Below are 12,639 nucleotides of genomic sequence, written 5' to 3'. Positions count from 1 at the left end.
GAAGAAGAAGAAGAAGAAGAAGAAGAAGAAGAGAAGAAGAAGAAGAAGAAGAAGAAGAAGAAGAAGAAGAAGAAGAAGAAGAAGAAACCCTTGCACATACTGACTGTTTAGGAAAAACAAAAAACTCACGTGCATAGTGTAAAACTTACCAGATGTATTAGTTCTACATGATCCAGACCACAACCATTACAACCCAGGGTTTAACCCCTTCCCCCTGCTTGCATTCTGGGCCCTAATGTCCAAGCCATTTTTTACATTTTTTCATTGTCACATTCGAAGAGCTGTAACTTTTTTATTTTTGCGTCGGCATAGCTGTATAAGGTCTTGTTTTTTGCGGGATGACTTGCAGTTTTTATTGGTACCATTTGAGAGTAGATGCGACTTTTTGATCACTTTTTATCACATTTTTTTTAAACTCAGGATTAACAGAAAACAGCAATTTTTCCATTGTTTTTTATTTTTTACGGCGTTCACAGTGCGGGTTAAATAATGTAAAAGCTTTATAGTCGGGGTCGTTACGGACGCGGCGATACCAAATATGTGTAACTTTTTTGCTTTATTGTAGTTTTTTTTAATAGTAAAGCATTTTGTAAGGGGAAAAGCTGGGTTTTTCATTTTTTTTGTTTCACTTTTTTTTATTTTTATTAACTTTATTAAACTTTTTTACTTTTTTACTAGTCCCACTAGGGGACTTCACTATCCTCCGATCGCTATTATAATACACTGCAATACTTTTGTATTGCAGTGTATTACTGCCTGTCCGTTTAAAACGGACAGGCATCTGCTAGGTCATGCCTGCGGCATGATCTAGCAGGCATTCGCTCTTTATTAGACCCCCGGCTGCCATAGAAGACACAGACACTCGGCGATTTTATCGCCGGGTGTCAGTGAGATGAGAGGGAGCTCCCTCCCTCTCTCCAAAACCACTCAGATGCGGTGCTCGCTATTGCGCACCGCATCTGAAGGGTTAAACGGGTGAGATCGATACGAATATCGATCTCACCCGGCAGAGCAGGGACGCCCCCAGCCCTCAGCTGCCTCTAGCAGCTGAGAGCAGGGAGATTTCACGGCTCCCTGCTCTGTTTACTTTATTCTACAGCAGCGACGTAGAATAGCGGCGCTCTAGAATAAAGCCCACTAATGACCGCCGTAAAAAGACGTATCGGCGGTCATTAAGGGGTTAAAGGAGTTCTGTGACATTTATATTGATGGCCTCTCCTTAGGATAGGCCATTAATATTAGATTGGTGGGGGATCCAACTCTCTGCTCCCCCAACTATCACCTGACTGAAGGTGCCATGGCGACAAATGCCACTACCTCTTCATAGTTTATCAGGTACAGCGCCGTACTCTTCCGTAGCGGCTGTGCCTATGATTGCAGTTCTCTACAGCCCATAGGACTGCAATCCCAGGCACAGACACTACAGAACTGTAAGTCACCGTACCTGGTAAACTATGAAGAGGCCACGTCATTTGTCACAGTGGCACCTATAAATAATCAGTGGGCGTACCGGGAGTCTGATTCCCACCAATCTGCTATTGAGGACCTCTCCGAAGGCTAGGCCATCAATATAAAAATCCCAGAGAACCCCTTTATCCAAGCGATCTTTAATAGATCATGAATGTTCCATTGTGGTTTTTTACATTCCGTATACGTTTTAATTAAAGGCTATTTTTTTTCTCTTTTAAATAGACATTTTTATATATTTTTTTTTAAAAACACCAAACTATCAGCGTGATCGGTGCAACTTTCTAAATATTTTTTGTTAAGAAAAAAAAATATTTACTTTGAGATACAGCTGCTTTGCAATCTGTATACAGAGCAGCTGTACCTAGCGCTGAAACCAGAATCAGTCATGTAAGCGGCACTGACGGGTTCACGCAAAATCGAGCGGTTACCAATCACATCTGAGTTCATAACTTAGATGTGATCGATAACAGGACCCGCTTTCACTGAAGCCATCAGTCGTGCTGACCAGACGTGCAAGATACAGCTGCTCTGTATACAGGATACAAAGCAGCTGTATCTCAAAAAATATTTGTGTACATAGCCTTTAAGTCTGCAGTAAGATTGTTGAATATAGAGTTGAATATAAACAGTTATAAGGTTATTCAAAATAAGATATTACCGAAGGAAAAAAAAAAAAAAAACAGTAAGTAACAGTGTGTGTGTGTTTTTAAATTTATTTTTTTTAAAACTCACCGCCTGCACATATGCATTCAGAGCCTGCTGAGATATTTTCGGATTTTGTCCGGTACAGAAGAACAGAGAAAGATAAGCATTGCCAAGGATATCTGTGAAAGCAAGTCAACAAGAAAGTACACAATGCAGAATCAATAAGCAAACAGCACATTCTACATCCGAAACTTCACAGATAAATGACAAAATGACAGAAACCTGACGGAATCCATTAAAGTCGGCACTACCGTTTTGTTCTTTTGTTTCTACGATGTAATAAAAAAAAAAAAAACACAAACGCAGATGTGAACATAGCCTTGGGGAAACGCAATAAAAAGAATGGAAAGGTATAGGGTATTCTCTAGTCTTAGAAACGGCAAGGTTTTTAAATGCATAGTGAGAATGGAGCGTCTTAAATCACCAGTCTACTGCTATGTGAAATCTTTTTGCTGTATTTTCTCACCGAGAAAAAAAGCGCAACAAGAACAAATTTACAGAAACGGGTGAATATAACCGTACAGCAAAGATCTATATAATGCTCCCTCAAGTTACAATATTAGTTCTGAAAAAAAAAAAAAAGTAACTAGTTCCAAAGCCACCAAAAGGTCAACCCAAACATAGGAAAAAAAAAAATTAAGAAAAATAAGCAGATACCCAATATCCAGAAAGCCAGTCCTTACATATAAAAGTCAGAAAGCTATTGGAAGCTGGTGAATTACTATCGGGTCCAGTTCGGTACACCAAGCGTATAGTTAAAAACAAAATGAAGCCATCCCAACCTGGTGTCCAAAGGAGCAGCTCTACTTGATACATCTAGCACTGTACCTCTGGGAGGCGCTAATGAGTTAATGGGATGATCCGATTTACTCGTGCTTAACCAGTTAAATACCAATACTAATTGGTTAGATCTTGAAAATATTGTAACCTGCAGCCATGGTAACACGAGGGACCACAGGACAAGTCCGGGGGCATAACAACTTTTATCATTTCTGTATTTTAATTATTTTTTTGTTATAAATAATGGTTTCTCTTAGAGAAAAATGTAAATAAAAAAACGCGAGCATATGCAAAGTACTTACACCAGGAGGTGCCATCTCTTGTATCCATCTGAACAGCTTGCTTGGCTTGCTTCACACTATCCATAATATTTCGAGAAACTTCATCAGCATCCTGGGAGCGCTGCTGCCTCATCACCATTGAGAGGTTTCGCAGTGAGACTTTGTTCTTACACTTCAATAAGACATTGAATGGGAAGTCGTATTTACATTTACAGGAGAGAAGATGGAAGACCGCTAAAATACCGGACGAATACTACACACTCCTACATGTGTTATCAATACTTACATGATTCAGAGCACCCAAAAAACAAGTCTTTGCAGCGGTCACATCCATTTTCTTCCAGTAGACTTCGCCGAGCTGATTCCAAGCTTCTAAGAGATCTGGGTCCAGTTTAACTGCCTTAGAAAGGACTTCCTCGGCTTCGAGGCAATAGTTGGGTGTCACATTCAGAGCCTTTCCCTTTAGCAGTAAAAAGAAGGCTTTGCTCTTCCATGCATCTAAAAAATAAGAACCGACACAAAATAAAAAAAGTGATGACCGTTCTTCTCCAATTAAAAAAAAAAATGAAAACTAGTAAAATAAGGATTACAATGTGCTGCTTTACCATCAGTCTCCTCCATCAAAGAAATGGTTTTCTCCATTTCGTCTTTTACGTCATATTGTTTCCGAACAGCATCCTCCACGCCATGGGTTTCAAAATAGTGGTCCCGAAAATTATAAAGTTTTTCTACTAGTTCCTGCAATAGAAAAGTAGCTCGACAAGCTCCATACACCAAGACATACATTTTTAAAGATTAACATGTTATTTTCAGTTTGTTTTCCCTCTAGCTGAACGGGCCTTTCTATGTATTACATGGAACAGCCGATCATTTAAATTGCCAGCATATAATAGAACATTTCCCTTGTAGAGGCCAGCCGGAGCTTTTCCCTGTAATAACGGTCACTTTCCCTGGGTTACTGAAGCTGGATCAATGATAATCAGCTTCAATATAAGGCCTCATGCACACGACCGTAGTGGTGTGCACGTCCCGTGATTTGAGACTTCCAAGTGTCACCCACAAGTCACAGGTCGTGCACATGGCCGTGTACATTCATTTCAATGAGCCTGGACCGCAAAATGCGTCCTTAAGACATGTCCAATCTTTTTGCGGTCCAGACTCTCGGGCAATGCACAAACCGTGGAAACCACGGTCGTGTGCATGGGTCCATAGAAATGAATGGGACCACAATTCACCCGCAGATTTGCAGGTGAATTCCGTCCACAAAAACACGTTAGTGTGCATGAGGCCTAAAAAAGGGCTGTCATAATAAAACAACCCCTTTAACTCCTTCTCAACATTTGTCGTATGGATACGTCATGCAAAGTCAGTGCTTCCCGCAAATTGCTGTAGCCATACGACAAATGGATGACACGGTCTCAGAAGCGGAGTCCGTGCCATCATCCCCGGGTGTCAGCTGTATGTTACAGCTGACACCCTGCTGTAATGACGAAGACCGAACTTCGCTCCGATCCCCGCCACTACCCCCTTTAGTGCAGTGGTCAAATGCGACAGCTGCATTTAAGGTGTTTGTAGCCAATCGCCACCCCAGTGACGAAATTGCCACCCTGGAGGCAGGGCCTAAAAGGCTTCCGGTACCGATGGCGCAGGCTCAGAAGCGAGCACCATGCTGTAACGGCAGGGACCCGAGCTGGCTCCAATCCCTGCTATTAACCCCTTAGATGCAGCGATCAAAAGCGATCGCTGCATCTTAGTGGGTGCAGACGGCTGCTATAGCAACAGGAGACCTAACAATGGCCTCCTGGTATGCCATTACGGAAGCAGATTAGGGCCCACCCGGAGGCAGAGCCTAATCGGCTTGGGGTTAGTAAACGACTGACAGTTCTAATACATTGCACTACATAGGTAGTGCAATGCGTTAGAACATAAATCAAACAGTTAGACCTTCAAGTCCCACAGTGGGAAGAAAAAAAAAATAAAGTTTAAAAAAAGTAAAAGTAAAATAAAACACAATTGCCCTTTTTCCCCTTATCAAATACTTTATGATCAAAAAATAAATAAAATAAAACCATACATATTTGGAATCCCCACGTCCGTAACAGCCGGATCTATAAAAATATTATTTTGTGTCGCGCGGTGGTCGTAAAAAAAAAAACCGCAACACAATAAGAGACAATGCCAGAATTGCTGTTTTTTGGTCTCCTTGCCTTCCAAAAGTTGGAATGAAAAGTGAAAAGAAAGTCGCATGTATCCAAAAATGGTACCTAGAAAAACTATAGCTCGTCTCGCAAAAAACAAGCCCTCATACAGCTCAGTCGACGAAAAAATGGAAAGGTTATGGCGATAAATTTGGTATTACCGGGATCATTCTGACCCACAGAATAACGTTAACATGTCATTTATAACGCATGGTGAACTCTGAATATGTTTAAAAAACAAAAAAAACAACCCTTATAAACACTACGTTTATGAAAGAATAAAAAAGTTAAGGATCCAATAAGTCAGCAAAGAAAAAACATGCGGTTGTGCAGGCCCGAGGGGAACATTTCTACTGTTTCAAGAGGCAATTTATCAAGGCCCTAAAATTAGGGAACCAGGAAGACGAGAGCCCAAACATATCCGCTGGAAGCGAGGGTGCCCGCAAAAGACCAGGACAACACTTCCCAGCAAAATTCCCCAAATTGGAAAGGTGTAGAGTGTACACGAAAAGGGGGATAAGAAAGGACACCTTATATCAGTGCGACACCGGCCTGTGCAGAAAGGATTGCTTCACAGCGTGAGGGCTTATTAAGACGAACGGGATATACGTTCGTGCAACGCGCGTGATTTTCACGCGCGTCGCACGGACCTATATTAGTCTATGGGGCAATGCAGACAGTTGCGTGACTTTTACGCAGCGTGAGTCCGCGGCGAAAAACTCACGACATGTCCGTTCTTTGTGCGTATTTCGCGCATCACGCACCCATAGATGTCAATGGGTGCGTGAAAACCGCGCACCGCACACGAAGGCACTTCCGCGGGACGAGCGTGATTCGCGCAACAGCTGTGAAACTATGAATGTTAACAGAAAAGCAACACGTGCTTTTCTGTATACAAACATCCAAACGGAGTGTCATAATGATGGCGGCTGTGCGAAAATCACGCAGCCGCGCATAATACGGGGCTGACACACGGAGCTGTTAAGTACCTTTTGCGCGCACAAAACGCCACGTTTTCTGCGTGCACAAAACGCACACGCTCGTGTGAATCCGGCCTTAATGTGAGGCACGAGGCATTATTAATTTTGAACCTCCATGTGCCTCACATTAATAGTAATTAACCATCATGTACTTCACACATTAACCCAATGTTGTCCATTATGACTGAGGAACATGATGGGGTTAATTACTATTAATGTCAGGCACATTGAGGTTCAAAATCCATCACACCACGTGAAAGAGAAGTACTTTTTTTTTTTTTATTGTGGTTGGCAAAGTATTATTTTGGTATCGCGTATCACAATACTACACGTAGTATCGGTATCGAAGTCCAAATTCTGGTATCGTGACAACCCTAGACAAGAACCCATAAGACCACAGTCTCCGAAAATCTGCTGTCCCTCTATTTTTAGGACAGTGCCAGAAACAAATATCATTGGATTGCCCTTCAAAAACAGGGAGCCGTTCGACAAACTCAAGACTTTAGGCAACCATGGGTAAGGTGAAGTGAGTGAAGCTCTGTGCAGTACACAATGTATTACCTAGAATTCTAGTACAGAATGTGGGATATTTATTAGAACTAAACAAGGTAAAGCAGGGGAATTGCCTACAGCAACCAATCAGACAGCAGCTAAAAATGAGAGCAGCAATCTGATTGGTTGCCATGCGCAGGGCCTCCACGTTTTGCACCATGATACCTCTACAGTGCTGTAATTTGCAGGAACTTGACGAGCTTTAACCCCGTAGGGTATGTGCACACGTGAACTGTCTTTTACGTCTGAAAAGACAGACTGTTTTCAGGAGAAAACAGCTGCGTCGTTTCAGACGTAAAAGCTCCTCCTCGTATTATGCGAGGCGTCTGTGACGCCCGTAATCTTGAGCTGCTCTTCATGGACTTCAATGAAGAACGGCTCAAATTACGTTGCAAAGAAGTGTCCTGCACTTCTTTGCCGAGGCAGTCAATTTACGCGTCGTCGTTTGACAGCTGTCAAACGACGACACGTAAATGACAGGTTGTATGCACAGTACGTCGGCAAATCCATTCAAATGAATGGGCAGATGTTTGCCGACGTATTGTAGCCGTATTTTCAGGCGTAAATCGAGGCATAATACGCCTCGTTTACGCCTGAAAATAGGTCGTGTGAACTAAGCCTTAGTGACCACCAATACGCCTTTTCACGTTGGTCACTAAGGGGCTTTAGGCTAAGGTGCCGCCTTTTCACGGGAGTGCTTTAGCCTAATGTAGCGCTAAAACAAATGATCAAAGCTCCGTTCTCTCAGCTACCGGAGGTAGCCGAGTGTTCGGAGCAACAACCAGAGACCATCACAAGTGGTCTCTGGTCACGTGATCGCCGTGAATCATTATATCACGGTGTTCACTGCAAAGCGGCAGATCGTTACCATTTCTCTCCTCTCATGGAATAACTCCTTAGGGTATGTGCACACACACTAATTACGTCCGTAATTGACGGACGTATTTCGGCCGCAAGTCCCGGACCGAACACAGTGCAGGGAGCCAGGCTCCTAGCATCATACTTATGTACGATGCTAGGAGTCCCTGCCTCGCAGCAGGACAACTGTCCCGTACTGTAATCATGTTTTCAGTACGGGACAGTTGTCCTGCAGCGAGGCAGGGACTCCTAGCATCGTACATAACTATGATGCTAGGAGCCCGGCTCCCTGCACTGTGTTCGGTCCGGGACATGCGGCCGAAATACGTCCGTCAATTACGGACGTAATTAGTGTGTGTGCACATACCCTTAGAGAGGAGAGAGAAGTAATCTGTTCTGCAGTATACCCCAGATGAATCCCCCCCCTCCTCCCACGTCCGATCCAATGCCCCAAAATGGCACACGCATGCGCTTTGCAAAACCTGCCTGTGTCCGCAGCTGGCACAGCAACCATCAGGGACCGTTGTGACTGGTCCCTGATCAGGTGATCTCTGTGATAAAACCTATCACAGACAGTTATTTTTAGAACAGCCAGGACATGGGCTGTGTTTCTCTCTCCTCTCATTGTAGTTGTTCTGTGAGAGGAGAGAGAGAGAGAGATCAGTCTGCGTCCTGTGCTGTCAAAAAAAAAAAAAGTCAGTGCTTCCCGCAAATTGTTGTAGCCATACGACAAATGGATGACACGGTCTCAGAAGCAGAGTCCGTGCCATCAACCCTGGGTGTCAGCTGTATGTTACAGCTGGCACCCTGCTGTAATGACGAAGACCGAACTTCGCTCCGATCCCCGCCACTACCCCCTTTAATGCAGTGGTCCCTTCCTAACGAGCCAGATATGGGGTGAAATTGTACAAAGTGTGCGAGGGCACAAAGGGTTACACCTGCGGTTTTAAAATATATGAAGGCAGGGACCGCCAAATTCATACCCAAGGCTGCCCAGAAACTATTGGAACCTCTGGCAAAATAGTGTGGAACCTAATGGAGCCATTTCTGCACAAGGGGTACCACGTCTATACAGACAACTTTTATACAGGTGTTGCCCTTTATAAAGCCCTCCATGCTGCAAATACAGGGGCCTGTGGGACAGTACAGAAGAACAGAGTGGGATTCCCACAACAGTTGGTGTCCAGGCGTTTCGAAACAGGAACATCCATGGCCCTTGCAAGTGAGGAATTACTTGCAGTGAAGTGGGCCGACAAGAAGGATGTCTACATGCTGTCCACCGTACACATGGACACCACTGTAGCAATTACGGAGAGGGGGGGCTACCACTGCAAAGCAGAAACCTGTCTGTGTAACAGACTACAACAAATTTATGGGGGGGGGACCTTTCCGACCAGATGCTTCAGCCTTACCTGGTGAAGCGCAAAAAAAGGCCTGGTACAAAAAGGTAGCAATCTACCTCATCCAGGTTGCTACCTATAACAGTTTTGTTATTTTCAAAAAAGCCCAAGGAACGCTCACTTTTCTTTAATTTCAGGAGAAGGTCATTGAGCATCTCCTTTTTGAGTCCACTATACCGGCACAATCCTGCGAATGGGAGGATGTGCGCAGGCTTTCAGAGCGCCAATTTTTACACCCCGTTCTTTCCACTGAGACCCAAAAAAGGTGTCGGGTATGTAGCAAGCATGGTAGGAGAAGGGATACCCGCTTTTATTGCCCCATGGGTCCATCAAAACCAGCCCTTTGTAACTACCCCTGTCACACGATTTCAAATTACTAGAATTTAACAAAAAAATAAATAAATGGGGGGGGGGGGTCTTTTTAGGGAGTCAATTTCTTTATATTTTCTTTTTAGTTTGTGGGCTTTCCAAGTAGGGATTATTTCTTGTGGGAGAGGTTGTAGAGCACATTCTTTTCAGACCGTGAAACTAATTTTACCCCTTATGATTTTTTTTATTTATTTGTGGGTGATCAAGTGCTGGAAGTAATTGTCCAGTACAAAATCCCACATCCACAATTTTTTTTATTTTGACTGTTCTTATGACTATGTCCTGCCACATACAGCTGTTACATTCCTAATTCTGTACCGTGATACGGGCATGATATTTTTTTTTTGGAGGATCTCTAATAATTGAGCTGTTCCTTATCAATACACCATGGGCTTTGTTACAGTTCTTCTAGAAATACTGACCTCATTTTGGGGATTAGTGATCCTTTACTGTTCCTATAGATGGTTTTGGACATTGCCCCTCTATATATTCTGTAGGTGATTGGTTGTTTTGTGCACATAGCGGTTCCTACCTTGCCGGGCAGGGGCCTGTTATGGTGTACCGCATCACTTGGCACGTTCGTCCCTCATATAAGGATTGATGGAGCCAAAGAGACGTTGTACAACCAGTCACTGAAAAAAATAAAACCTTGTCATGGCAGCCCTGCAGGTGTTCTTCTATCTAGTGAACAGACTCGAGTAGGCAACATAGTTGGATACATTTTCCTCCATTTGTATATATTGCCCTTCACTTCAGTACAGATAATTTTTTCCGCTATAATTATATAGAAGACCAGAACGCTGTTTACAATGGCATCAGAATGATACAAATGTGGGACAACTTCTTTGTTAGCAAGACATAGTCATATAGACAGTCAAATGCATTTCTAAGCACATGCCTCCCTTATGAGTACATAGCGTCGCTTTTCTTCTGTATGGCCCCCCCCCCAAGATAAGAATGCAATATATTTCTAACACAGCAGCCGATTTACACAGATATGTTTTTCTATCACTTCATTTGAAAAATTATTAAAAATGTGCATAAGATATATATCCATATTATCTGAGAATTCCCATTAATTCCTCCTTTTTACATTTTTGCGTTGTGTATCTCTACACCCCTAGATAAATACCTTATGGGGTCTAGTTTTTTTTAAATGGGGTCATTTATGGGGGATTTCTATTGTTCCGGCAGCTAAAAGCCTCTCCAAAACGTGCAGTGGGGCCTAGAACATTTTCAAGCAAAATATGTCCTGAAAGCCCCCGGGTGCTCCCTTCCTTTTTGGCCCTGCCGCGTATCCAGGCAGCACATTAGGGCCACAATGGGGGAATTTTTGAACACAGGAGAAACAGGGTGATGGATTTTGGGGTGTGTTTCTTCATTCTCATGTTCGCTTTACAAAGAAATCTGTCTTTAAAATGACACATTTGTGGAAAAAATTAGAAAATATTCTGCACCTGCTATGCATGAATTCTTACAAAGAACAGTGGGGTCAAAATACTTACAACACCCCTTAAAAAATACCTTAAGGGGTGTAGTTTTAAAAATGGGGTCAAGACTTCAAAGTGTATCAAATTATTATAACAGTTGTAAGTCTCCTAAATTGCTAAAAAAAAAAGTTTTCAAAAGTTTTCAAAACCGCTGCTAAAATACAGTGGAGAGATGTAAATATATAATAAAAAAAAGTGAAAAGTGTGCAGTATGTATGTAGAAATGTGACATATTGCAGTTCAAAATAGGGAAAAGGTAAATGTTTTTCAAAATTTCACACATTTTTGTAATTTTTTATTAATTTACGCAAATTGTATCCGTCTACTTTTACCACCTATATAAAGTACAACATGTGAGGAAAAAACAAAATGTCAGAATTACTTGGATATTCAAAACGATTGCAGAGTTATTCTCTCATAAAGTTACACATGCCAGATTTCCAAAATCTGGCTTGGTCACTAAGGGGTTAATGAAAAGTTGTGTTTGTTTTTACGATACACGTAAGGCCGGACTTACACGAGCGTGTGCCTTTTGCGTGTGGTTCCCCCTTGATTTTCACGCACCCATTAACTTCAATGGGTGTGTGATGCGCGAACGCAAATAAAGCACATGTCGAGAGTTTTACGCAGCGGACACACGGACACGCGCTGCGTGAAACTCACTGACAGTCTGCACGGCCCCATAGACTAACAGGTCCGTGCGAGGCGCGTGAAAATCAATGCGCGTTGCACGGACGTATTACACGTTCGTCTAAATAAGCCCTAACAGTTATACTAGTATCCTAGCAGCAAGTGAGGGGACTGACCCTGCACAACCTAACAGAAGCCGACAGTCGGGGTTGCTATAGCAACAGACAAGGTAAAGCGACAGTAAACTGAGCGATAAACTTTCCAGCAATAAATTCCCAGGAACGCCAGCGCTGCCATGTGCAGTAAATACAATAGCCGGCAGCTGACAGGCTTGTGGATTACAAGCACGTCTTCCTATGCACAGCAGCACACAATAAACACACCAGCTATTACTATAGGTCAGTCTGTAAAGCACGCACATAAGAAACAGCAAGTAGAGCAGGTGAGGAGACACTGGCACATTGCGCAGCGCCACTACTAGTGCACGTGACAGCCACCTAGACTGTACGAGCACACCGGGCTGCCCTCTTCTATGTAACCCTCGTCCCCCTGGAGCTCGGGCATACCTGTAATTTATTCCTCACTTCTGTTTCTGTTTCTGTTTCCGCTCCCCCTTCAGCCATCATTTCAGAAGCTCTCTCCCCCTTCTAGTTAGTCTGTTAAAGGCTTCAGAGCAGGATAAAGGCGGGAGTCTCGGCTACAGCACACCCTGGCGGCGGGGCGGAGTTAAGACAGCTACTTTCATAGCAATGTCTTCTGACAAAGACTCTTTGCCTTCTGAACAAATTAATAATGTTCTGTTCGAATTGTCTTTCTACCAAACGATACCAATTTCTTTTATGGGCATATTTTACAGTTGGCACATCTGCACCGTTTTGCTGGTACAATATATTACAAATAGGGTGTTAAAAATTCTACTTATGCCA

The 12,639-nt window shown here is 43.1% G+C and overlaps 1 protein-coding gene across 4 annotated transcripts in view; it reads right to left on the bottom strand.

Moving 5' to 3' along the window:
* Positions 1-12,398, bottom strand: part of TTC5 (tetratricopeptide repeat domain 5) — a 27,869-nt gene extending 15,471 nt beyond the window's left edge. The window contains exons 1-5 of one of the 4 annotated variants that reach the window (XM_075829000.1): positions 12,280-12,398; positions 3,827-3,974; positions 3,523-3,734; positions 3,258-3,408; positions 2,203-2,294 (exon numbers count right to left, since the gene is read on the bottom strand). In XM_075829000.1, the coding sequence (XP_075685115.1) occupies positions 2,203-2,294; positions 3,258-3,408; positions 3,523-3,734; positions 3,827-3,974; positions 12,280-12,339 (663 nt within the window). In that variant the 5' untranslated portion in view covers positions 12,340-12,398. Of the gene's footprint in view, positions 1-2,202; positions 2,295-3,257; positions 3,409-3,522; positions 3,735-3,826; positions 3,975-10,125; positions 10,219-12,279 lie in introns of those variants that run through there. The other 3 variants (XM_075828977.1, XM_075828981.1, XM_075828991.1) reach the window with 3 other exon arrangements.
* Positions 12,399-12,639: the final 241 nt, after the last annotated feature.

Source organism: Rhinoderma darwinii, chromosome 1 (assembly GCF_050947455.1).
Source record: "Rhinoderma darwinii isolate aRhiDar2 chromosome 1, aRhiDar2.hap1, whole genome shotgun sequence".
Classification (NCBI taxonomy): Eukaryota; Metazoa; Chordata; class Amphibia; order Anura; family Rhinodermatidae; genus Rhinoderma; species Rhinoderma darwinii.
Note: the sequence above shows the minus strand (reverse complement) of the source record. Positions and strands in the feature narration are given on the sequence as shown.